At 33.4% G+C, this 27546-nt stretch overlaps 1 protein-coding gene across 6 annotated transcripts; it reads right to left on the bottom strand.

The window, feature by feature from the left end:
• Positions 1-155: 155 nt before the first annotated feature.
• Positions 156-27546, bottom strand: CCDC82 (coiled-coil domain containing 82). 6 transcript variants are annotated; one of them, XM_023520247.1, is made up of 9 exons: positions 27460-27475; positions 25173-25249; positions 21877-22631; positions 21203-21410; positions 12685-12777; positions 11260-11384; positions 8426-8596; positions 5999-6184; positions 156-1081 (listed from the first exon to the last, which is right to left on the bottom strand). In XM_023520247.1, the coding sequence occupies exons 3-9, from the start codon at positions 22615-22617 to the stop codon at positions 1016-1018; spliced, it is 1590 nt and encodes a 529-aa protein (XP_023376015.1). In that variant the 5' UTR covers positions 22618-22631; positions 25173-25249; positions 27460-27475; the 3' UTR covers positions 156-1015. The 6 variants fall into 6 exon arrangements, with proteins under 6 accessions (XP_023376015.1, XP_023376017.1, XP_011373021.1 ...); XM_023520249.1 differs by lacking the exon at positions 27460-27475 and adding an exon at positions 26975-27237 and having other exon boundaries at positions 5999-6102; XM_011374719.2 differs by lacking the exon at positions 27460-27475 and adding an exon at positions 26975-27236.

The raw sequence follows: 27546 nt of genomic DNA, 5'->3' as shown, positions 1-27546 counted from the left end.
TGTGTACACATACGCTGAAGTCTGTGCCATGAACCACATAATAGATGAAGCCAGGTTCAACCAACATTTGAAGAAACAAGTACCTAAGATTCCACAGTAAAATAGATCCTATTAGAATACCACTTCCAAGAATTAAAGATACAAAATAGACAAGGTCCATTTGTTCACTCTGAAACCATTTTACTTTATTATATTATGGAAAAATTTAGATGTGCAAAGCAACGCAGATGCCAAAATATGCTTTTAAATATTTTTGGCTAAATCTGTCTGAGATCTTCTGATCCTATATAAAAACATATGCAAAAGTTATGGATAAAAATAAAATACATCTTAATCATTAATGTGTAGACAAAATTGAATAGAAAAAAGAACATTATGAAGCATAAAAATACATACCATGATATTATTCCTGATGTGAGAGTTGAAACACTCTATAGAGGCCTGAAATCGATTTCTAAGGGAAAGCACTCCTCTACTTGGAAAGGGTAAACTACAGGCTGATTCTGAGGCAAGGAAAGGGGTTGAACTGAATGAAGCATTGAGGTTTCTTCTATGGTCCAGTGATTTAGATAATTACAGTAGTAAAAAACATATTAGTGAAGATCATTTGATGCTGAAAAAGAATAATAAACAAATCTGGGCAGGGATTCAGCAATAAATACATGTTGGTGTTTGTCTAAACACATTTTTTAAATACAGCATTTTTGTACTAAACTGACAGGACATGAGCAGCTCATTCACTTGATAGTCATCTGTTATAAAGGCATTGTTACATAACTTCAAAATACACTTAAAATTATTAAGCTTATGTTTTCTATGTACAGTAGATGAAAGTTTTATTAGACTGTAGAGTAACATTTCATGGAAATTAAGATGAACATGTTTTAAACAAGATATTTTACCATGAAGATATACATAAAATATATAATTGTCACATGATATAGAGGAACAAGGCATATGATCTTCACATTTACAGGAATTTATAAAATCTTCTCTGAAGGAAATGTGTTACAATTCAGTCAAACTTCTCATCTTGAAAGTAATCCGCATGATTGAGATATTCTTCAAGTTGACCATATTTCTGTGTATACAATAAAAAAGCTAGTTATTTTACTCAAAGCAATGAAGATAAGCTAGGCCTTTTCAATCTACAGACACATATAGAAACATGGTAATCACGAACAATAAACTTTTTAAATATAAACAGGGACTCGATTTCAAATAAGCATTTCTAATTCATAAAGCACTGGAAAGAGATCAAATGAAACATTATTATTAATTTCGTAACTTTCTTGTAACATATTTTTCTAATATATTTATAGCAAAAGTATAACAACTTCAATAACTTATTCAACAACAATTTGTTGAATGTATAACATATATCAAATACTCTGCTAATGACTGTCTAGGTACAAAACAAAATTGCTTTCCCTACCTCTAAGGAGAACAGAGTTCAGTAGTTATATGTCAATAACAACCAATAACAAATGCCATAAAGAAGTACAGACACTGTTATGAGGCTTCAGCAGAGGGGTCATGGTTAGTTGAGGTGACCAGGAAAGAGAGGCATTTAAGCCTCTGTCCTGGGAAAAAAGATTTGGTAGGCAAAGATTTGGTGGGTAGAGTTTTCTGTAGGCAACAACAGTCCATACAACAGTGACAAGACAAGAAAATATGAGATTTAACTACAATCTGAGGTTTTTTAGGGGAATTGAGCAAGATAAGGCTGAACTAAAGAAGTTGGGGTCAGAGAATGAAAGGTATGAAATGCTAGGTTAAGGGTTTTAGCTATAATGTGACAGGCAGTAGAAAGCTGTTAAGCTGTTTAAGGTGTTAAAGCTGGAGATTGACATACTCTAAGGTGTACTTTAAGAAAAATAGTAAAACACCTTTCTAGAAAAGTTTGGCAACTAGTTATGAGTCTACTGTAATAATTTAGGTAATGAGAGACCAAATTTGAGTGACAGCAATGAAGATGGAGAGTAAAACTAAGGTTGGGACAAGATAAGAGAGGCTGATTTGGAGATTTCAAGGTTGATGAGTTCAAAGTGTTTACCTCAGTTGAGGAGATTAACTGACTAATGGTTTCTTAATTCAACTTATGAACTCTGGTTCTACTTCTACTGAGGCGAGAGAAGATATTGATGACTGACTTTTGTGGTGATAGGGACCTATGGAAGGGTATATGAGGAGTGCATTTTCCTTCTAGACATGGCCATGAAACCTTCCCCACACCCCCAAAGATCTCTGACTGGATCACTTTCTCTGGAAAGAATGAAGATTTTTAAAGAACAGGAAGGGAAATAACTTATAGACTACTTAGAAATTCTCTTGACCGAATTTTCAGACAGGTTCTATTAGGTATAAATAAAATATACTCTAGAATTAGAAACCTATATCTTAAAAGTCTGACTGCTTTTATGCTTTTCATATTATTTCTTTATATCCTTTTTTCTTATTTATTAAATTTATTTTGGAAAATTACATTCTATCTCAGCTATACTAAGGAAAACCTCTCTTTGATTTTATTACTAATAATAGCTAACATTGATCACCTTACTAATTGCTAGGTCCTACACTAAATGCTTAAAAAATGTGTTACTCATTTAAGCTCCACAATCAAAACCCCAATTATTATTATTATTTTATTTTCTATTATACTGAAGAGAAAACTTAGGCTTAGAGAAGTGAAGTAACTTGCCCCCAAATTCTACTACTAGGAAATATTTAAATTCATGTTTTTAACCATTATAGTATATTATTTCTGAAATTTAAAGGGTGGGAGTGGGGTGCAGCTTTAGTGTGAAAAAAGAAAAACCTATGAGGGGAAAGAAACTCAGACAGAAGGCAATTTGTATTACCTGGCCATTCTCTCCATCTAAAGATTTTGCCTCCATCATTCTTCTTTACTACAAATTTGCACGGTTTTGGTCATAATATGTCAAGCCCTTAGAATGCCAGATGGATCTACTAATGAAAACAGTTGGAATTGTGGGAATAGAGTATGAGAAAGAGGTCAGAACATAAAAGGAGTTTGGTGCCTTGTACTCAGAAGCAGCAGTTAGTCCTGAAAAAAGGAATGGGAATGCCAAGGGAATGGGCTTAGAGCCTGAGAAGAGAACCTAGTGCAACATGAATTTTTTAAGCAGTGGCCATCAATCTTTAATTTGCTTAAGAGTCATCTAATTTGTTAAACATTGGGTGTTTAATACCCCCAAGGATTCTCATTCGAAAGGTCTACAGTGAGGCCAGGAAAAACACATTATTTTTCACAAACTTCTAGGTAATTCTGACATAAGCAGTTTAGAGCCATGTTTTGAGAAACATCAGTTTATGGAGTGAAAGAAAAGAGAAAAAAAAGTTTAAAAGGGGGGAAAAAAGGGAAGAGAACAAATGAGAAGAGTTTGAAAGGGGTGGGATATCCAATCACAATTTAAATATTTATATGTCACTTAAAATTTAAATACAACTGTAAAACTGAAACTTGATACTTTTATTGACATACTTTCTTCACTTTCTGGTATTCATGAATTCACAATCTCATCCCAACAATTCCTAAGTTCAACTTCCCTGGAAACCGCATCATCATATGCACTTTTCTTCTTAACAAAAAAATCACTTGTTAGAATTTTGCCAATGGCATATGACGGTATATTCTTTGGCTCTAATGAGACTTATATTACAATTATATTTATTACCATTTTAGTTTTATTATAATTTTCTGATTATTTGTTCTTTCTTTATACCTGAGTTGCTCCTACTGCTTTAATATTACTAAGTTAAAAACAAGTCATCCTAGTTCAATTGTTAGAAGAACAAGAAGAATGAAGATAGTCTAGCTGGTAGGTTTTAAGGAAGAAATGCTGTGATATCCTGAAATAATGGAAGAAAAATGCTTGGAGAAAAACGGTATCAAACAGAAGCTGAGGAAGGAGAGACACGAACAAGTAATTTGTGTAAGGTAAAAGGAGGAGCTGACATAGTAATTGGGAGGTAAGAGTGGAAAGACCCATGAATATACAGCTGTTCGAGTAGCACTGAGCCTGGCATTCTAAAGGTTTAGAGTACATGCAGCCATGACATTACAGCCAAAGAAGAAGCACACACCACTGCCAGAACATATGTAGTGTTATCACTCAAAGACACACACATACTAAGGGGTAGGCAGAGTGATGATGAGAAATGTCAGAGCACCTGATCAATTTTGAAATTTTATCACAGCACAGAAAACTTAATCTGGATTTATACTGGCTATAAACTTCTTTAGTTTCCAGGATATCTTTTTAGTAAATCTATGGACAAATAGTTTAAATTAAGGTAGGAGAGATCTCAAAAAGAAAATGACGCTCTTTGGTATTTTATGTAAAAAAAAAAAAATGCGCACATTGTCCTATACTTGTATGATCTTGAAATACCTTCAATGCCAATGCTAAGTGTTACTCTTTAAGCAGAATATGACACTTGGCTTTCTTTTCTCAAGAATATTTTTTCTTATTCCCGGTCCCTTCTGTTGTCAGCAACCTTTAAGCTTTCTCTAAGATTTGATTTGAAAATGCTTTCGGTTTTTTTTCTGCAAGAATGTTAATGTTCTTCCCATAAACAATACATATAATAATACATGCACAATTACTTTTCTATCTTTAGTACACAATTCTTTAAAAATGTGCTGTCCCAATAGGTCTTTAACCCCACTAGAGAGTTGGCAACATTTAAATGCATCAATAAAAGCACTTAAGAATTTAATGTTATCTAGGAAAATAAAGATGGGACTTACTAGATAAATGAAGGCTCCTCCCTAAGGCAAATTGAAAAGCACAGAGGACAGGGAGGAGAAACACTGGTAGTAAGAGCAGCAGAAGGAAAGTAAAAGATAAAAAGCTAAAGGGAAGAAAATGAAAGACGACTTAAGTGTCAAGATGTGTGGGGCAGGCAAAAAGATCACTGGGTGGTGGTTTGTGGTGGGCAGATAACTGTCAAAAGAGAAACCAATCTTGATGTCATTCTCCAGACCGGGAGAGCTCTGCAGAACATGATATATCCTAAGAAGTTTCTGTTGTGTTGTTCTCTTTTTCTTTCCCTTTGCTCATAAGTTTATTCTCTAAGCTCTCTTCTTTTCTATTTTTATCTTTTACAAATTCCTCTATGATATGAATAACCCAAGCAATGGATCTTAAGTCAGGCTTTTCTTTCTTTTTTTTTTAAGATTAAATATAATATTGATCTGAGTTGCCTGAACATATATGTTCTCTCTTATACATTCATGTAACTAGAAGTTTTAAAAGACTGCAATCATATTAGCATTCTTTCCATGCACCATAAACAATTCTAAAAGCTCTGTGAGCAGACCAGAGCTTATGAGCTGCCAGCAGATCTTTAGGAATCCAGTGCCCTCTTCAAAACCCCACTTAATCCCTGATATCAAATTTAGGGATCAACAGAATATGGGGGAATCAAAATCAGTGCTGTGGCCTGAAACCTCTGCATTCCCCTTGATCTTCAGTTACAGTGCTCACTGCTAAGTCCCATGTCCTCAAGAAGAGGATGTGGGTGGTATTAGAACTGGCAGCCGAGATCCTTTCCTCAGATTGGCACCAGGTGCTTCTTCACTCTCAGGTCACAAGAACTGTTCTAAAGAATAGGAAGCAGATAAGCAGAGGTGAGTCCTATACTTTGTCAAAGAAAATAAAGGGACTTAATATATATGTAAGGAATACCACATATATAAAAGTGAAATGACAGAAAATCCTGATCAAAAGGACAGTATTACTGCTGATTAAAATTTACCTGATGAGTTGAATGAATGCTTAGAACATCGTATCACCTATTCAGGGTAGGACAATGATAAGCATGAAAGGAATGGGTGGAAGAAAAGAAAATATAAAGACAGGGAGAGAAGGAGAGATTCACTGCCTTCTAATCATTGGTATCCTTTTGCTGATCATACTTAGGCTTCAGAATCTTCTAAATGAGATGGTTCTTTTATAATCAGTCACCTTACCTCCTTAATCCAGCCACTTTCTTTTAATTGATTGAAAATTCTTTCCACTGTTTCTTTAACTTGTTCATCCTCAACTTCTCCCGTCTTTGCCATGGAGCAACATTCTTGGTACAATTTGAATTTAAAATGTTTCAGTTTATGATAAATTTTGGTACGTTCAGCACAAATTCTGCCAACAATAAACACCTAAATCAAGAAATAAACATAATCTGACATGTGAAGTGAATAATATAGTAATGAATATATAGACTTTCTGGTTTTCAGATTTTTTTAAATAGTAGAATCTAAAAAATGCATTATTCATTTTTAAAATATTTAGCACCAAATTCCTTTACCTTCTTTTATTTATACAACCCAGTTAACAAAAACTGAGCACCTGCTATGATTCAAGTATTGGGCTAAGCACTTGAGATACATAAGTGAAAGATGTACTACCTGTATTAGGGGGAGCTTATAGCCTTTCCTTTCCATACGTGCACTAACATTGTAGTTCAGCAGCATATAAAATAGATTTTAATAACTGATTCTTCCTTTTAAGAGAAAAATTACTAAAAAAATTATTAAAGAATTTCGATCTTACAATCTTAATATATACAATAACTAGTTTAATGTTTGAATATAGCTATACATATAAAATACACACATTTTTACATAGATGCAAGGATAGAATATACAATGCTTATTATTTCACTTCCACCGACCATTATTTCATAAATATTATTTTAGTGGTAGTATTATATGTTATCTCAAAATGATGGTATACTTAGTTATTAAAAGAGTACTCTAATATTTTATTTGGATTACTTGCATTTTTTATATTATAAATAATGTTTCAATGAATTTCGTGATCACGTCATTTACTTTTGTTGAATTACTTTGCCAAGGATAAACTTACAGGCACTGAATATGTGTAACTTTGTTACCTTTGGCTATATATAGCTATCCAGTATTCTAAGAAGATGTATCACATCTTTCTCTAGGAATCTTATTTCCATGAAACTGCTAGTTTCAATGAAACCATGAAAGAACTGCATTTTATTTAAAAATACCTTGCTACTTTCAGAGCTATCAACTGGCATCTTAAGGTTAATTTTAATTGTATGCTTTTAAGTGGAGAATAATCATTTTTCAGTATGTTTGTTAACTTTTATATTTTTCCATTGTGTGACTGGTGTATTAATGTTTCTTGCTTTTATTTCACAAGATCTCTTATTTTTTAGATATTTGAATCAACTATTTTCTACAGACTCTTTATTCCTTTACAGGATATCAGAACTATAGAAATGGTTTTCTAATTTACACTCCTCTCCAGGATTAGCTGTACACAGTGAAGACAGTGAATGTACAGCAAAATTTTTATCTATACAACAGAACACAATCCTTAAATTATTAAATTATTTTTATTAGGATTCTAGGTGTCTTATCAAGTCAGATCAATTTTTAAACAATGGAGAAATTTTCATTTGACATGTTTAGAGAAGAAATGTGTTTTTATAGTACTTGCCAAATAAAATACTAAAGACTAATTCTGAATTCAGTATCCCTATACAAACTTCTAAGTGATTCTCGCAACCCAGATTGTTCAGAAGGATCTGTCAATTACTTCACATAACACTGAGGAATCGTACTACCCAATCTAGCAGAATTCAGATAAATAGTATATTTCTATCTTAATAATTGACTGGTAGCATTTAGAATCAATTTTGGGTCTCTAACTAGGCCCCAAAACTCACACACCCTTCATGATATACAGACTCTTCAGAGGAAGCTTTCAATATTAATATTTTTGCATTTATATATGTAATACTTTTATATAGATTAAAAAAGTAAACAGTAGTTTTCATCTATAGTTCTTTTCTTTTACATTGTATTGCTTTGCTCTTGTTTATCAAGAACACTTCAAATATTTCAAACATTTTCTTCGGTTCTGCTTATTCATTCAAAATTAACAGCACCTTAAGTATGTGCTAATTGCTCTAGACTCTGACATACTTCTGATAGAGTCTAAATTGAAGCATGGTTTTAATTCTCATATTAGGATAAGTATGCATCTTCAATTATTATTCACTTGTCAGTTGTCAATTTGGTAGATTATCTACTATAAAATTTTCCCAGTGGGTCTAATTCTCCTTTGGGCTCAAAAGGGACTTCTGCTTCCCCTCTGCCTCAGTTACTTACTTTTTCATCCTCATCCTCTAACCCCACCACCACCCACGCTCCATTTCAGTGATGTATACTTAGAGAATATGCATGAATCTGCTTATAAGACATATTTTTCATATTCAAAAATTATACCCTTTCCTTATACTCTTTTCCCTTCTGCTAGTGCTTTCTCCATTTGTGAAAATAACTTAGGGTTATTTGTGCAAGCTTATATATTGACAATTTCTAAATACTGAAAACTAAAATGAGAGGGAAAGAAAATACCTGTTTATCATGTGACATGAAATCATCTGTTTCCATAGTCCTGGTGTTGTACAACTTTCCTGATAAATGCACTGAATATTTACAGTGCCGATGCAATCCACAAGCCTGGCAGGAACAGTCTTCAGGGTTCTTCATATGAATACTTACATTAGAATAATTTGCTACCCGCTCCTGAAAAAAAGTGTGAGGAAGCTTTAAAGGATTAGAACAGCAAGAAAAATAAGACATAAAAAGAACTTAACCAAATTATAACAAAAATTAGGAATTATAATAAGATGAGATGTAAGAGCAAAACACTAGTATTTCTAACTTTAATACTAAACACACAGTAGGTGTTTGACAAGATATTTTTAAATTAAAATATGAATTTATAATTTAGGCTATTAAATGAAAATAAACCAGTCTGGGAAAATAATTAGTTTCATATCCCTCACACTTATGAGTTACTACTAAGTAGTGTTCTTCACATATTTTATTTTTTCCTTTCATCTCTAATGTTAATGGGGTAGTTAAAAATATGAAAGAATGAGCAGCAAAAATTTAGAATATAAAAAAAGATAAATTCATTTAAGTCAAAAATCGAGAAAAACAAGATTGCAATCAGTCTCTATTGTCTCAATTATATCATATTTTCCACAAATTCTTCAGAAATAATTTAATCCTCCTATTGTTACTTACTAAAATATTATGAAAATAAACAAGTTGAAACTAGGATTGCTAAGTGGCCAGTACTGATATGGACAGTCTAATAGCTGTGTTAGCAATGAGTAAGCAAACTGAGAAAATATTTGGCTTTCATAAATAAGCTTTATTAAGTGTGAAATTACTTGTGCTTGAGTATTTTTGCTTGTGCTCTATGCCTGTGCTAGATACTGCCGTTCTAATTAGTAGTGTAGATTAGGTTTGACCATAATATTTGAACTACATGCAATGAGCATATTAGCAGGGTTACTAATCCACATTCACATTCTCTATCACCTGATAGTAATTAAGTATCCAACATACTGATAGCTTCTTTTTTACATTGTATAATTCACAACAGTATTGCATAATATTTCTCATATTTCATGACACTTCATGACACGTGTCACTTACAAGCTGACATTAAGAGTGAACAGGTGATTAACCACCACCCTGGACTCCCTCCTTCTGTGTTATAGATGAAAGCACATAGTGCGCTGGAAGCTCCATCAGCTTAGTTCCCTGAGAGACTACAATAGAGCACTCCCGTTGACTCAGACTGGACATATGTAAGTGAAAAATAAACTCTGTTGGGTTAAGCTATTGAGATTTTTGTTGTTGGTTTATTTGTCATATTATTTAATTTTAGCAGCAAAACCTAGCTTATCTTAACCAAAATCATCTATGTCTTTAAATTTGTAAGCTAATATTCTGTTGTATCTTCCAGTTATTATTTCAACATTGGGTTATCCAAATTCAGCATAACCTACCGTAGGATGGTAAAGCATAATACAGCAAAGTAGTATGCGCTTTAGAGTCAGAGAAACCCTAGAAACCTGAGGTCTCTAGGTTTAAATATTGGGCTGGCTAATTACTAGCTCTGTAACCTTCTGTTACTCATTTTTTCTGAGTCATAGTTTCCTCGACTCTAAAATGGAGGAAATGATAGTGCTTTCCTTATGGGATTAACTTTTAAGATCAAATAAAATACTTTACTTTGCATGTAAATTACTTGGTAAAATTAAATAATGAATAAGGCCATTTTTCTTTCTATGAAAGAAAAAAATATTTATATCATGTTCTAAAAGCTGTACTATCTACTTTACCTTCAAAGTAAGTAAATATTTCCTTTTCAAGTAGGTAAATATTTTCTGTATTTGAAGAAGAAACTGGAGTTTACAGAAGTTTAAAAACTCAAAGTTAAAAGATATATATAGTGACCCTAATGTCAAGCCATCCTCTCAATTGAAGTATTCTTTTTGTAATCCAATAACTGCTTCTTAAACCAAAACCATCTGTGGCTAATTTATCATTAGGTAATTTAAGGGCTGAAAAGGCCTTGGGTGAAGCCAAATTTCCTGATATAAATGAGGCAGAGCAACTAATGATTTAAACGCTAGAAGTACTGTAGGAAACTTGAACTTCTCTTATCTTACCATTTTTCCTCTTGCTGATCATTAGAAGATAGAATGTTAGAAACAGAGATGGAAAAAAACACCTTAAAAATTATATAGTACATTCTCCACTATTAGAAATCATAAAATATAAATCTAGAGGATAACATGAAATCCAATGAATCTTATAAATTGAAAAGATATTTTACCCAAATTGGTAGAATTACAAAACCTGAAGTTGGAGAAAGACATCAAAGACAACTTAGGCCGGTATTTCCCAAATTATGTTATGGAAATCAATTATCCTAGGGGGTCAGAAGTATTTCATGAAAAGGAGCCATATAGTAAAACACAAATTTGGAAAGCATTACATTCTGTACCACCCTCTTGAAGATTTACAGTATAAATTCACATATTAATGCTCTTTGAAAAGTCCTCCAGTTAAGTTAAACCCACTGTTTCTCACACTTTTTTAAGGACTTCTTTTTTGATACAACAATTAACATCTTGTGAGACAATCTCCTCATTTTAATAGAAGGGCTAAGTCTTACAGATGTTCTAAAGTTATTCATCATTTAGAACTACTTAATTATTGGATAGATATAAGTGTTAATGATTAAAACAGTAATTACTTTGAGGTGAGAAACAACAAAGAAAAATGCTAATAATTTAGATTATTCAGTCTGACTGAATACTGAAATCCTGAGAGATCACCACGCCCTGCCCACCAGAGATTAAAAAACAGATATAACTGTATACCTTATATTGCTCTCTCCAACGACTTCTGGAGAATAAGCTCTCTAGACGAGGCTGTACAAAGTGGTTATCCAAATAATCAAGAGATGTCAACATATCTTGTGCATATGATTTTTGCCTGGTGCCATCTGTTCAGGGCAATAACAACAAAAACCAATCACTTTGCTCTCATGGAATATTTCAGTAGCTGAATACTTAACGATTTCTTTCCATAGTTTTAGGAAGATACTTGATTGATTGGTTAGAAGCATTTTACGTTGAAAAAAATTAATGAAGTGGAAGAAGAATCCCATCAAGGAATGAGGGAAAAGAAAGAACCACATGGCCAATTGCTCCTTGAACACATCAAAAACTGACTCTTTTCTAAGGGTCTTTCCACTTGCTGTGCTCTCTGCAAGATCCATGCATTATTTCCTCCTTCATTTTAGGTTTCTGTTCAAAATTCACCTCTTGACAGACTGTTTTTGACCAATTTAATTAACATAAGATTTTCCTTTATCATTCCCGATCTCTTTATCCTACTTTTTTTCTCAAGAATTAATCACTGGTTAAAATTGTTATATATTTGTTTGCTCATTGTCTGCCTTTCTCATTAGACTTTAAGCAACATGAGGGCAGGAATCTTGTATGTCATAGTCATTGCCATATCTCCAGCTTTCAAATAATTCCTGGCCCTTAGTTGGCACTCAATAAACATTTGTTCGATAAACTGAACAGAATGTTATTTTGGCATTTAGGTAGATATTCAACAGACATATTTATAGTCTTCATTAAGTGCCAACCTCAGTGTTAGATGCAAGGGATAAGTGTATATATATGGTATGTTTCTTCTCAGACTCTTGCAAGGGAGAAAGGTAAAAATACATTTTCAAAATTAAGTATGAAAAGTGCATACACATCAATACAATCACACTCAGGATAATGACAACACAAAAGAGGGGATAACAAATATTACTTAAATGAGTCATAGATAGCCTTTATGGTGGAAATGATTTTACACTCACCTGGAAAATGTAGGGTAGAAAGAGTTTATATTCTAAGGAGAAACAGCATGAGCAAAGGCATGAAAGCATAAAACAGGGCATAATTTTCATGAAATTCGAAGAGCTTAGAGACTGGGACAACACATGAGTGTTGAACTGCCCTGCTGTTTTGTGAGTATATATGTCCTATATCTTCGAATTCACTGTAAACTCTCTAAAGGTAGGGAACCATCACATATTTCTTTTGTACTTTCCACACTTCACAAATAATAAAAACTAGTAACTTTTTGATATGAATGGGCTTTGGGTGCAGCTGACCCTAGAGAGAACAACTGGAGGGCCTGAAGAATAGGTCTCCTTGGTTTTGTTTAATATATAAAACAGTGGGTTGTTTAAAAATTGGAAAAAGAAAAAAAAAGTTGTTTCATTCATATTATTAACTTACCATACAATGTTCCCAGAAATGATTCATCTAAAGCATTGATCAGAAGGGCCTTCACAACTCTTTCAAAGTGAGTATAGTGGTCACTAAAAGAATCTGAAATTAATTTTAAATAAATATCAAGATCTAGTAGACAAAACAATTCCCTGAATATAACAGGTTCCTTTCTCCGAGGCTAAGAAATTAATACTATAAATATAAGAAATCACATAATTATCCTAAGTTTATAGCTGCCTCAGTGACTTCTCTAGTCATTAAACAAATCTCCATTTTCCAGATTTACTGGCTTCTAATCCAAAGTTTCTAGTTGTTATTTCAAATAATCTTCACTTTCCAAACCTATTAAGGGAAAATTAAGAGATATGTTGTGAAAAAAAAATCAAAATTGTTCCTTGTACACCTAATTATCAACTCGATGATTGCAGAGAACAAAAAAGAGAAACTACATAGGTGTATTATTCAATATGTACATGAAACTCCTGTCTTACTCCTTTTCTCTAAATCATGTTATATACAAAATTATCCCTAAAATTGCCTCCCTAGCCAGAACCCCAGTGGCTATAAAAACTCCATTTCCCTTTCTGCTGCCCCAGATTTAAAATTTTCAGCATTAGTTTAAACAAGTTATGTCTACTCTTTCTCATATAAAATATATAAGCCTGCTTTCCCACTAATTCGGTTTGGTCCACGGACTCACGTTTGACAAGACAGGCAATGATAAGAGAGAAGGTCCTTACTATTTACCATTGCTCTTGGGTCAAGGTTTACTATGCCTGTGGAAATGTTTTCTATCAAACATGACCCCTTGCTTGATCCAAATGGTAATCATAGACTATTTGCCCTCCTTTGGGCACCTGTGAAGACATATTAAAAGCAGCTTGAGTATTTCAGGAAAAGTGGAAAATGCTTGGTAAGGGATTAAAGCAAAATAAGACCTATTATTAGCATTCATGAGTGAATTTTGACTTTGCTTTCAATTGAAAAAAAACAAAAAAAGATGGGATTTAACATGGAGACACCTTTTAGCTTTTCTTTTAGTTACTGAAAGGGCTGTATAACTCTTTTTTTTTTAGACTTTAAGGGAAATTTTAGTATATGTTCTTTTGTTAAAAAACAAAAAACAAAAACAAAACTTTATTGAAGTAGTAAAGTGACCAAAATAAAGCAGTAATAAAACTAAATGACAGGAGTAGATAATTCACATAGTAGAGGGACCACGATCAATTGAAAATTACAAAAGAATTGCTCACAGCCACTTATGAATATATTTTTAAAAATCAGAACATAATTAGAAAATGAAATAATACTTCAATATGATTCAACTTTGATTAGACTTTCATTTACCTCTCGATATATTATAGGACTAGTATATAATTTAATTTTGAGTGTTTAAATGAACTTAAAAAACTTAAAAGTTTAAATGAACTTAAACTTTATCTAGCACTGTATTAAGGGAAAACTGTTCCAGGGATATTAATAGATATGTTGAGAAAAAAATCAAATTCATCCCCCGTGCACTTAAGTTTAACTATCAAATAAAATGCAATAGAATTTTTTATCTCACTAAATTTTTTATCAATCTTAAATGTGTTAACATGCAACATTACTCACCTGCTATAGAGTTTTGAGAACGGTTGCTCTATTTCAGACCCTGATAATAGTGTCTTTAGGATTAACAGTAAAAGGAAAGGGCAAAAGATCAGAATCATCTGGAGAGGTTTTATTCCCCCTAATCACGGAATCCCTCTCCTACCAATGTGTATCAGAATCGTCTTGAAAAATGCCAGGAAGAAGGCCTTGATTTCATTGTGGTTGAGTGGATAGGTGGATGGTGGTGGAATTGTGTTCCTGGTAGCTCAAATTGGAAAAAAAATTGAACGAGTATATGCCTGGCATAATTTTATACACTTAGATGCACTACTTTATTTTTCACAAGCCTACCAGGTACTATCATGACCCTTGGTTTACTTTTAGTTGAGAAAACAGATACAGACAGGATGAAAAACTTCCCTCAGATCACACAGATAGTTAAGTGTTGGAACTGAGGTTGGAACCCAGGCAATCCGACTCAAATTTCATGCTACTATCCCCTAAGTCGATGTTATTATGCATGGTGGTTGGATTTGATACTATGATACTTCAGAACATGAAATTTTAGAATTAGATGGAAAATTGGAGAAAATAAAATTCGAATCTCTCATCTTAAAATTAAGAAAAATGACACAATAATGAAATAACTTACCCAAGGTCACACAACTAGATAGAGGCAGAAATCATATTAGAGCTCAGGCCTCCTCCAGAACTTTTTTCAGTGCTTTAACTCCTATATTAGATGGGCTTCTGTAGAATATTCTAGGAATATTGTTTATAACTTTCCTCCATGATTATAAAAATATTGCAGAAGGGCACAGGAGAAAACCGACAATATTTGTGTTTATAACTTGATTTTTCCAAAGTAATTAATCAATTTCCCCACATCCAATCATTGGATAATATAGTCATTCTATTGATTTTCCATCCTTTATCATACATTAGTTTCCTAAATATGCTAAGATTTTGTTTCAGCACTGTCTACTCTACCCACTGATGAGGCTGTCATTCTCATGTCCGTACTACAATGCTTTACTTAATGCAATTTTGTGATAACTTCTTATATCTGGTGGGGCAAGTCCTTTTGACTCTGTTTTCAAATTTTATTTATCTTCATAGTGAACTTTAGGATTGTTTTGTAAAGTTAAATCAAACAATTTCAGAAGAAATAACTTCTTATACTATTTATTACCTTCCAGAAACATGCTGTTTCCATTTGTTTCCTTTTCTATTTCACCCCACAACCAGGAATTTGTGAAATAGGGTCATTTCTATTCCTTCATGTGTTATCTTCTCCCTCAGAACTTTTTCTTCTCCATCCTAGAACTTCTTGAGTTTAACCTACATATGACTGATGAGACTTTCTGTACTGTTAATTCTGCTCTTTAGAGCTTACAACATAGATTTTATTTGACTTTACATTTTAAATTTTCTGGCACTTTATCCGTATCTTATTTAGCTCTCTTTCACCTCAAATTGTTCTCTTCTTATAATTTCCTATTGCTTTCAAACAGATTGCAAACGCTTTATACAATTTTCTTTTGTTTCCTTTAATAAAACATTTTTTTCACAGGCATTTTCTTCCTCTAGCTCTTCAGGGCAATGTTACTTTTGCTTTGTGCCAAAACATTTCACTGATACTTTTTACTTATCCTAGAACAACAGGAAAAGTTCTAGGATTTAACATTTAACATAAATCGATACGAGATTGTTCTTAGGCACGCTCTGTGCTATGTTGATAGAACGATTCTCTCCAAGTGCTAGGTGGAAAGTTAATGTTCTCTCAGTCTAATTTCCAGTATTTTAGCAAGTATTTATCTAGCAAGGCACTAGAGATGTACTTTTGTATCTACTACTTGGTTCTTTGTCACTTTGAGCATATGATAGAATACTGGGAAAATAACCTTCAGTATCCATAAATCTGAAGGCTATTCCTATCAACCTGTGTATAATATTAGTGAGTGAACACTGTAGATTTGGAATACAATGGACCACTGCCAGTCTATCCGTCTACTTTCTATTTTACCTTTTTCTGGAAGTCGCAGTCTCAGAATAGAGAAATACTAACAGAGACTGATGAGAAAAGGACTATGCTTCAAATGCTGCAACTATGTAGCTGAAAGGGAAACTATTCTACTTTGAAGTGTTACTGATGCATCTCTCAGGGCCAAATAGCAGGTAGTGAGGAAATGACAAAATTTCTTCCAACGTATAGAAATGTTCTCTTCAAAAAGGTAAAATTGCACAGACTACTGATTGTGATTCTTCATTGGGTATAAATTTGGGGTTAGATAATGTTTCTCTTGAATTTTGATCATATGTTGAATGTATCTGTCAGTGTTCTTATAGAGTTGGGGGGAGAATAAATCTGGGAGTATTAGCCTAATTACAACCTAACCCAGGCCATAGAGTGGTGTTCATTATTCATCATATAGGTTATTGTTTTAATGAGAAAATATATTTTGACTTTCAAAAGTAAGAATTTATAGCAACCTTTAGAACAGAATCTCTTGGCAAAGCAAAAACTGCCTAGAATCTTACTTATAAAAGGCATAAACATTGGTATTAAAAACATGAACCAAGTCATAAATTATCCCTATAGTATGTGGGCTGTTCCCGTCTGTTGGTTTAACAAATCTGATCACATCCAACATTTCGCTATCTTGAACTATAAGATCCAGAAGGCTTCAGCCAACATGCTTATCTTAATCATCTACTCATCCAACTAACAAAAGTTCCCATAATGTGTCACCAACTTTAATAGGCATTAGGAATACAAAAAGAAGTGAAGTTGATTAACCATTTACGTTAGTTTTTGGGCGGGGATGTCCACTGGCTTTCTTTATTGAGCTTTACTTTTTTACATACCATAAAATTCACTTTTTGGTGTACAGTTCTATAATCAATGCATAAAGTTGTGTAACCAACACCACAACCAAAACAAACAAACAAACAAAAACGTTTTACAACCACCCCCAAACTAATTTATGAAACCTCTCAATATTTAGTTTTGCACATATTTAGTATGAAGTGTCTGAAAGACATCATAATGAAAATGTTTAACATGATGATGAAAAACTGGACCATAGATTTTGGATAAATCTGTTGTGGAAATAAAGTTAAAGGATTCCTGCCCATAGACTGGGCTGAAGTTATAGGGAAGAGACTGTCTGAAGCACAAGCAAAATGTAGTTTGAGGGTGAAACCTTTAGAAAAATCAATATTTACATGACAAATGGAAAAGAGAGAAAAGCAATATTATAAAAGGAAAGGCAAGACGTACTACAGAAGCTAAAAAGAGAATAGTAAATAGCTGGTGGCAAAGCACATAGCAATAACAGATTAATAGAAGAAATGGAAACTAGAATGTTATCAATTACTTTAGTGAGAGCAATTTCACTGGATTGATGGGTACAAGAGCCTGAGTACACTTGGAAACTTGAACGAAAAGATAACATTTAGAACAGTGGTTCATGGAATGTGCCAACTCAAGGGAGAAAAGGCACGAATATGGTTACAAGTTAAAGAAAGACAGCTTGTAATGATAGAAGTTACAAGTAAGAACACACAAGATAAAATGTATTACATAAAAAAAAATGAGTTACATCTGTCTCTGAGGTAGAGATACTCAGTAGTAAAAGCAAGCACAGAACTCCTTGGTATTTACTTAAATGAGTTGAAAATGTGTCCACAGAAAAATCTGCACACAAATGTTTATAGCAGCTTTATTCATAATTGCCAAAACTTGGAAATAAACAACATGCCCTTCAAAGGGTGAATGGATAAACAAACTGTGCTACATCCATACAATGGAATATTATTGTGATAAAAGTAAATGAACTATCATGCTATATTGACATAGAGGAAACTTAAATGCATATTATTAAGTGAAAGAAGCCAATATGAAAGGCTACATGCTGTGTGATTCTAACTATAAAACATTCTGGAAAAGGTAAACTATGGAGACATTAAAAAGATCAGTGGTTGTCAGGAGTTCAGGGGAGGGTGGAATGGATAGGTAGAGCACAGGGGATTTTTAGAACAGTGAAACTATTCTGTATGATATTATAATGGTGGATACCTGTAGTGTTATTACACATTTGTCAAAATCTATAAAATGTACTCAGTCACAAAAAACAATGAAATCTTTCCATTTGCGACATGGATGGACTCAGAGAGTATTATGTTAAGTGTAGTAAGTCAAACACAGAAGAACAAATATGTATGATTTCACTTATATGTAGAATCCAAAAAACAAAATAAATGAACAAACAAAACAGAAACAGACTCATAGATATAGAAAACAAACTAATGGTTGCCAGATGTGAGTGAGGATGGTTGAAAAAGGAGGATTAAGAAGTACAAATTTCCAAATAAAAAAATAGTTGCAGAGATGTAAAGCATAGCATAGAGAATATAGTCAACGACATTGTAATAAATATGTATAGTGCCAGATGGGTACTAGACCTATTGTGGTGATCACTTTGTAAGGTATATAAATGTCAAATCATTATGCTGTACACCTGAAAGTAACATAATCTTTTATGTCAATTATATCTGAACAAGAAATTTTAGGAAATATTAAAAAATATTTTTAAAAATCCATATGCTATACAACACAAAGAGTGAGCCCTGAGATAAACTATGGCTACAGATAATAATAATGTATCAATACCGGAAGTATCAACCAATACAAGATGTTAATTACAGGGATATTTTGTGTGAGAGGGGTTATATAGGAACTCTGTGTACTTTCCACTCAACTTTTCAGTACATCTAAAACAGCCCTTAAAAAAGCAAAAGCAAGCTGAGAAGGGGAGAATAGAGAAGGAAATTAAAATTGTCCCCACATGTAGGACTTTCATTATTTTCATTAATTAGCAGGCACGGGTATAAGTGGGTATCTCCCAGCAAATGTTCTATCACATTCTAGATACTATAATCCAGAATGATGGGATACTTCCTGAGTTTCCCTGAGACTCAAATATCTAGGTGGCATGTGAACCAATGCCTATTGATCTAAGGAAAACAGTCCTTAACTTTCAATATATAGATGACCATCACTGGCATCTCTATAACTGAAAAATTTCTTGAAATTTAATTAATATCTCAATCCACTATTTTATTATAAATCATGAGAACTAAATTGAACCATGTTATACTTAATTTTAGTAACTATGTTCTTTTTAAAAAAATTGGGAAAGAATGCATTCCTTAAGGGAAAAAAGTATACATCCAACAGCCTGTTTCTACCAGTTGTGAAACATCATAAATACAATTGTGAATTTATGTACAATTATAGGGATCAGAATAATAATATATAAGGATACCCTAAATTTTTAGGGTCCTATTATATTTTCATTAACTATATGAAAATATAAAAGATTTTAATTTCCTATCTCTGATAGGTTTCACTCAGTGATGCTTCAAAAGTCCTGATAAAAACAAGTGGTTTTACAAACCAGTGGTCTGTAGACCCCTGTAGGACCCCAAATCCATTTAAGGAGATCTGTGAGGCCAAAGAAGTAACACTAAGATAATCATTTGCTGTTTTCACACTGTTGAGATTTTTTAATGATATTGCAAAAGTAATTATGCGTAAGGTAGCTGTCCCCCTAGCATGAATCATGGTAGTAGCATCAAACTAGTAATTATTATCGTTAACACTGCTATACACTCAGTAAAAAAGCTTCCACTTAAGAATGTCCTTGATGAAGTAATAAAAATTATTAATTTTATTAAATCTTGAGTCTTGAGTATCCATCTTTTCAGCAGTCAATAGGATGAAATAGGATGTATGCTTCATCCTAAAATATGATTGATCTGAAGAAAAACTGAGTTGGGAGTTAAAAAAAAAACCTCAATTGTCATGAAATACCATGTTTACTTGAAAGGACAAACCATGGTTATCTGGTATTTGTCAAATATTTTCTCAAAAAAGAACAAAAAACGGTTTCTCAAGAATTCAAAGTTTTTGTTGCCAAAGATAAAAACAGATTTTTAAGTAGATATTAGAATTTTGAAAAACCATATGCTACTATGAGCTTGATAGTGTCCACAACCTAAAAAAATTTCTGATGAGATGGGTGGTGATATTAAGAAATGTCATTTAAAAGACACTTTATAATGAAATGTGTGAATATTTGGAAAATCTGTGTAACCCAATTAACTAATATTCTCCTAACGACCATGCATGATGTTACAAAATGGTGCACAGGCAAAAGATCCAAAGTGCAAGACAGACCAATGGATTGTAATGTAAGTAAGTACTAGAATTTCATTCACATTGTTTCAGATTTCATATTGAAACCAACCTTTAAGAAATTATCACTCATCGAATTTTTGTGTTAAATGAGAATATCGCAATTTTACTGAAAACACTCTTCCCTTTCCCAGCTACCTGTTTGAAATAAAATTGTTTTCATCTATTTCGACAAAAACATCACAATAGACTAAATGCAAAAGCAGATACAAGAACCTAGCTGCCTTCTATTAATCTAGTCATTAAAGATATTTATTAAAATGTAAAAGCGCATTCCTCTCATTCTTTTGGGAGAAAATATAGTCATTTTTCATAAAAATGTTATTTGTTAACGTGTAATGAGTTTACTAATGTTAAGTCAATTAATAGATATATTTTAAATTTATCTGTTTTGTATTTCTACAAAAGTAAATGTTGCTAACTATAATAACCCACAGAAACAAAAGCTCTTTGGGATCTTCAATCATTTTTAAGAGTATAAAGGGTTCCTGAAACCACCAGAATAAACTATTATCAGACTGACAAATTAAAGTTACCTGAAAATGAAGCCACAGTTCCTAATCAATTTACGATCCCGCTTTAGAATATGATAGTAAAAGGCTGATTTGATATTTGATAATAATATCATGATTAGAACAGTCATAAACATTTTTTTGATATTTAACTTACAAAGAGAATTCTGTTTCACTAATTTCAGTTGTGATGTAGTCAAATTTTTGTCTCGCTGGCTTTTACTCTCTTCATCGCCCTCCTCATCTTGCACTACAAAGTCATCAATAATATAATCATCTCCATCTTCATCAGATTCATAATCATCCTCCTCCTCTTCATCATCATTTCCATCACTACTACTTGTGCAGGATTCCTTTTCAGAGTCCTAATTAAAGTAAAAAATATTCCTTCAGTAAATTGTACTTTTAAAATTGACAGTATGGATGTGAAATTAAAAGATTAAATCTGAAAACAAAAAAATAATCCATAAAATTCCATATTTTAAGGTTAAAAAAATCTTGCCATGTTACATGTTGAAAACTGAATTAGGAAGATAATATACCTTGGTAAGTGATGCAAAATGTTTAAAATGGACACTAAAAGTAGAAGATAAAAACAGGAAAGACCATACAAAACAGTCTTTCAATTTTAAAAAAGAGTGATTAACTGAGGATCATGATAAAATATTAGATACAATACTGCAATCAAACATGTTTATGGATACTTCATTAAAAAATAAATTCTAGAATTACTGAGAAATAGAACAGACTCAGTACTTTAATTTTTATAAAAATTAAATAGTTTAAGTAAAAATTTAAAAATGGCAACAAAACCAAAAAAATATAACACACCTCAAAATCTCTACTACTATTGCGTCTCTGACGAGATCTTTGTTTTGAGAGTTCTTGCAGTTTCTGGAATTTTTCTCGTTTTCTTGCAGCTGAAGTTTTTTCAGGTTGTTTTTGCTCCATCTCTGCTGAAGAACATTCATCTTCAACCACTCTACGTGGACGTTTAACACCTACTTTTCTAACTAAGATATCACTGTCATCACTCTCATCACTGTCATACATCACAGAGGAGAGCCTTTTTCTCTTCCCTCGCTTAATGTGTTCTTCTTCTAAATCCTCCTCTATTATTTGTCCAGACTGTTTGTTGAGATCATTAGCCTCTTGACTTGAATGCTTCTCATGATCTGGTAAATCAATGCTACTATGTTTGATTTTGTCCTTTTCTTCTTCATGTGTTGAACTATTGCCAGTGTTAATAAGATGCTCACAGTTGTTTCCTTCACTTTCAACTTTAATTAATTTAAGCTCTCTTTCATTTTCTGGCTTTTTATTACTATCAAGCCCCTTGTTACCAGAAAGCTCTTCATCACTGTCAGCACTTTCATTACTGTCAACACTTTCTTCATCACTATCAAGGTCTTCATCACTATCGAGGTCTTCATCACTATCGAGGTCTTCATCACTATCCAATAATTGTGAAATACTACTTCTTTTAGTCCGCCTCCAATCGACTCGAGATTTCTGCTCACGCTCTTGAGTTTTAGAATTTTTCCTTGTTTCATGTCTTCTAACATGTATCATTTTCACTTAAGCTTCTACAAAATAAAGTTATTAGGAATGTGATAATGATAACCAGTTTACAACAAAGAATGCATTTATGGTACAAACTATATTTATTTGGTATTATAAAATGGTTCACAGAGGTAACATCATATGAAATATCTGAGTGAAGATGGCAGAACAGTTATTCAACAAATAATGTATTGAACATCTATAAAAACATCTGCATTATGCTATATTGTGCTGAAAGAGATACACAGAAAAATCACGGTCCTGTTCTTTAGAAGATTAATATCTGTGTGTAAAACTAAAACATATAAACATATAAAAATTAAGAAAATGCAAGGTATTCATTTAGTATCAAACAAGTGACAAAAATAACTGATGAAAGTGTAAAGATGCAAAAAGAAAAGAATGGCAAGTGCTTCACTGAAGATTTTATTGGATATGAGCTAACAGGCTTCTGAAGGACTGGTTATATTTGAATAAGAAGGAAGGAAGGAGGAAAAGAGATTTCAGGCATATAAAAGTGGTAAGGCAAAAAAAAAATTTGGCACTGAGAAAGAACATGGTATGTTAAGTAAATAAGTGTGACCAAAAAGGTGAAAAAAGGCTTTATGCTGTAAAAAAGACATGAGTATAGAAAAATAGGGTGGGATTACCAGAACAATTTATTTTGTAAGCAGAGAAGTATTCTGAATAGAGAAATGACATGAATTATAACACAAGGAATCAATTAATATGAAGAAAATTATAAAGTAGTAATTGACATAAAAAAGATAGCAGTGCAAAACTAAGAGATAACCTATCCACTAAGATTGCAGCCTCTATATACTTTTTAGTAAAATGGCAATGACTTAAAACGACTCAAAGTTTGAGTGGTTAAGATAAAATATAATCCAACAGAAAACTTACTAACAATCCAAAATGTAGTCAGGTAAAAAAGTAAAAAAGTAAAAAAGTTTCATGGAGAAGGAGAACATAGTATTGGGAAAGAAAAACAAATGCTGTAAATTTTGATTCAGAAAAAGATGAACTCCATGAAAATGATCACAAGTATGTAGTAAAGGAACACCAAAAGACAAGAAAACTAGAAAAAGAGTAATACAGTAGCACATATGTACTTCTGTGGTTGCTAAGGAGACCAGAAAGATGATCACAGTGTATGTAATGAGACTGACCTCATAATACGAGTATAAGAGCTTTAAGAGCTTACGAGTGCTTCTACTTCAAAGAAATCACCTTATGAGGCTGATTATTCTAATATTTTGACCATGGAACAGAATATTCCTGGAGATTTTCTATAAACTATAGTATCGAAACTATATGTAAATATATAAAAATAATCACACTTCATATTTTATCCAAGTGGTTTAAATACCCACTTTATTTACTTGTTTCAGTTAAAAGAGACTGTGAGCAGTTTCCAGAAATTAAATCCAATTTCAAAAGATGAAGATTACCTACCATTAAAGATATTTTTTAAATGTGCTGCAAACCCTGAAGGTAATTTCGAAAATAATTCTGTTTTTTGAGCAATGGCAGTATTACTGAACCAAGTTTATAGTTTCCCAAGATGACTTTTCTTTGGGGGGTGGAGAGGAAGGGATGACCACTGATTCGATTGTACAAATTCTGGATGTTTATAGGGTAATGTGGCTACTTCTACAATGGTAACAACTCATACAAAATCAGGACAATGGTTGTTAAGATTATACACCAGAAATGATAGCGTAGGCAGAAGTCTAACCTTATCACAGTAACTGCTATAAGTTATATTCAGTACTGTAATAGCAACTTAACAAATCCCAGTCAACAGACCAAATATTCCGCTATTTGAAATTACAGTTGGGATGTGTCTTACAGAAGGCTTATATCAAAAACAGCAAAGAAGAAAATTGTGTGTGGTCAAAATTACCCTTTGAAAAAATATAGTACTCTTAAAGTATGTTTTTTTGAATACCATACTGCTTCAAAATTCCCACCCAATTTCTCTGCCATGCTTTAAAAAGATTAGTTTTTTAATTTTTACTTAGTACCAGATAAGCTAGGCAGCTAGCTATATTTTGAAGCCAAGTACTACAAAGAAGTATTTTTTAAGCACATAGTTAAATTTGTATAAGCGAAGAGTACACGTGCTTTACACTATAATGAAAGGTAAGGTTTTTTAATAAATCTGAATTGAGAGAAATAATGAAAAAATAGAAAAACAAATGACAAAGATGCCTTCAGCACATACACTAAAGCAAATGTGGACAGTAGGAACAATAAAGTGCAAGAAGATTTTATTAGTACTCAAAAGCAGTTTCATACATACTGGATGATTATTTACAAAACAATACCATGCTGGAAAGAGTTATTTATCACATCAGTAGGCGATTCCTATGACAATGGTGAGACAATTAAGAACGTCATACTATAAAAATACCTATGACTGCACAGTTAAGCTATAAAAAAACTCTGTGTACAGTAGTGTATTTTCATATATATTTTAAAATCCTGACATGATCATAGAAGATATCATTGATCTTCATTTATAAAAATCAAAGCCAAGGACATAGAGTTAAATGACTTACCGAAGATCACACAGCTTGCTAGTGAGGAATTAGAAACCAGGTCTCCTGATTCCCCGTCCAGGGCTACACAATGACTGCTGCCAATATTACATTCATACAAGGTAGTAAAAATTATGCCTTTAAAAAGTCATTTTTTATCTCATTTATGCTAAACTTTAGTTTCAGACAATAGAATTAAAATAAAGTTTACAAACATGCTTTTTAAAATTACATAACTGAATTTTAGTACATGAGTTAGGCCAGAAACTTCCAGAAATTATTTATCTAATAGGCAAGAAAAAAATGTACTAAAGAGATGAAAATCTGCAGACATCTCTCTACCATCTTATTGATGACACTAATCACAAAATTTAAGGAATTCTCCATTAGGTTGAAAAGTAAAAATTTCAAAGAGAGGTAGTCTCTGATGAGAAAAAAATTTTGGAAATCTTCAGTGTTGAATGTTTGAGGAGGCACATTATCTAATCAAAATAAATCAAGTTTCATTAGGCCAACTGCCAGATTTATAGGGTGTCTCTCATATTCCAAAATTACCATTTATATAAATGTCAAAATTTCTGTCATTAAAAAAGAAGATAATTTGAATATGGTTGGCTTCTCTTTTTAAAATTGTGGATACTTTTACTATGTTAGCTAGGGAAGAAAGAATAATGATAGAGGGAAAAGGTGAGTGAACTGACCTAAGAGGAATGAGAAGGTAATGCTAGGTTGTTAGGTGAGACATTTCTTGGTGGTTAGAATTCACTCAAAAAAGAATCTATGCAAATGGATGTAATTTCTATATATGCTAAGTATGAGCATACACTCAATTTCTTGAAATGAGAATTAATGAGGCTTCTTTAACGATATCTTACCTTTAGGAAATGGGAAAGAAAGACTCCAAATAGAAAGCATTAAGTAAGTGAAGACCATCAATACTATCACATCTTTGGGCTTCATGGTTAATGGTAAGACGCACATACATAGCTACGCTGACTGCAAAGAATGTAAAGTTATCCATATTGCCTGTGTTCTTTCTCTAACACAGTAACTCTAAAACTAAGAAAGGGTACTTTGATGCCACTTGAATTTCTCATCAGAAGAAATGTCCTTTCTTCTAGACTTTGAGGTTAATTAATCCTCAAAAAAAGATTCATTCCAGGAATTGCCTACTAGGTGGTGGCTACACTTTAAGATTTGAAGCTCAGTAAAACCCCAGCCATTACTTGAAATGCCACCAAAAGAGATGAATTCTTATTTGTAAAACATCACCCTTCCTTGATGTTTGCTTTCATATGACGGTTTAGAGGAGAAACCTTAATAAGCCAAATAAATAGTTATTTAATGGGATTCTATGTCCCAGCACACGCAGGGAGCTGTGGTGTAACTAGAAAAAAAAAAATCAACAATACGGTCTCTGCTCCCAAGGAGCTCACAATCTGATGAAATTACAAGGGACATCAAACCGAGGCAGTATAATACGTGATTTAAGGGCTACAGTTATGTTCTTATCACATTGCTGTGAATAAATTTATCATAGTTCTTCCACTGGCGGGAAACAGGGCAGCACAACACGACAGAAATAGGAAAATATGAAGAAACATATAAAAAGAGGAAAGCCATTTTCCCCCACTAATTATTATGGTCCAATACTCCACAATTTCGCAGAGTGGATCCTGCCAGTTTGGCATCCCGGACTTATAAGTATTCATTAAAATCTGTAACATTGAAGGTGGTTCGCTAAATCCAGCAGAGATGAGTGGCAGAGGAAGGAACAGATGCTCTCGGGAGTAAACATCAGAGTCATTTTCATGATTACAAACCTGGCTTTCTGGCGGGACGCAGGTAATCGGCGCAGCACGCCCGCGGGTCTGCTACTCTGCCTCCAGGAGTGGGGAGGAGCTGCGTAGCTAGGAAACGGGACCCTTAGACAACCCTTCGAGATGACGTGCGCTGGACGACACAAACCCTTGGACCCCAGAGAAGCTCGGCACTCAGAAAACAAATATGGGTCCCGAAAGGCCAGAAACGCGCGAAATCACCACTCAAGCTGCCCGCGTCAGCCCCGCCCACTTCCCCGTCGCGGAAAGAACTTGCATCCCGCCCACTGCAGCGCAGCCCAGGCGGCCCGCCAGGGGAGAACGAGCCCAGGGCGGTTCCGCCCGCGCCGAAGGCAACCGCGGGAATTTTTCTCGGAGCCGCCGGGAGGCGCGGCTTCCCCCGCCCCTCTCGTAAACCATTAGCAGCCGGAGCCGGAGCGAGTCCCCGCCCCGAGCTATACCGCCCCGCCCCGCCCCTCCCCCCTCACCTTTGGATGCTCCTCCGCCTCTGCCTCCGCCTCTGCCTCCGCCTCCTCCTCCGCCCCGGGGACCCACTCTAGACCAGCGACGCTCCT

Source organism: Pteropus vampyrus, unplaced genomic scaffold (assembly GCF_000151845.1).
Source record: "Pteropus vampyrus isolate Shadow unplaced genomic scaffold, Pvam_2.0 Scaffold254, whole genome shotgun sequence".
Taxonomy (NCBI): Eukaryota; Metazoa; Chordata; class Mammalia; order Chiroptera; family Pteropodidae; genus Pteropus; species Pteropus vampyrus.
The sequence above is the reverse complement of the archived record's forward strand: the minus strand, read 5'-3'. Positions and strand labels throughout refer to the sequence as shown.

Coding starts and splice junctions, on each gene's coding strand:
- CCDC82 (XM_023520248.1), bottom strand. CDS start 22,617: ATGATACATGTTAGAAGACATGAAACAAGGAAAAATTCTAAAACTCAA. Junction 12,778..21,202: donor AGTGAAACAGAATTCTCTTT/GTAAGTTAAATA, acceptor AATTAATTTCAG/ATTCTTTTAGTGACCACTAT. Junction 8,597..11,259: donor GTTGGAGAGAGCAATATAAG/GTATACAGTTAT, acceptor ACTTTTTTTCAG/GAGCGGGTAGCAAATTATTC.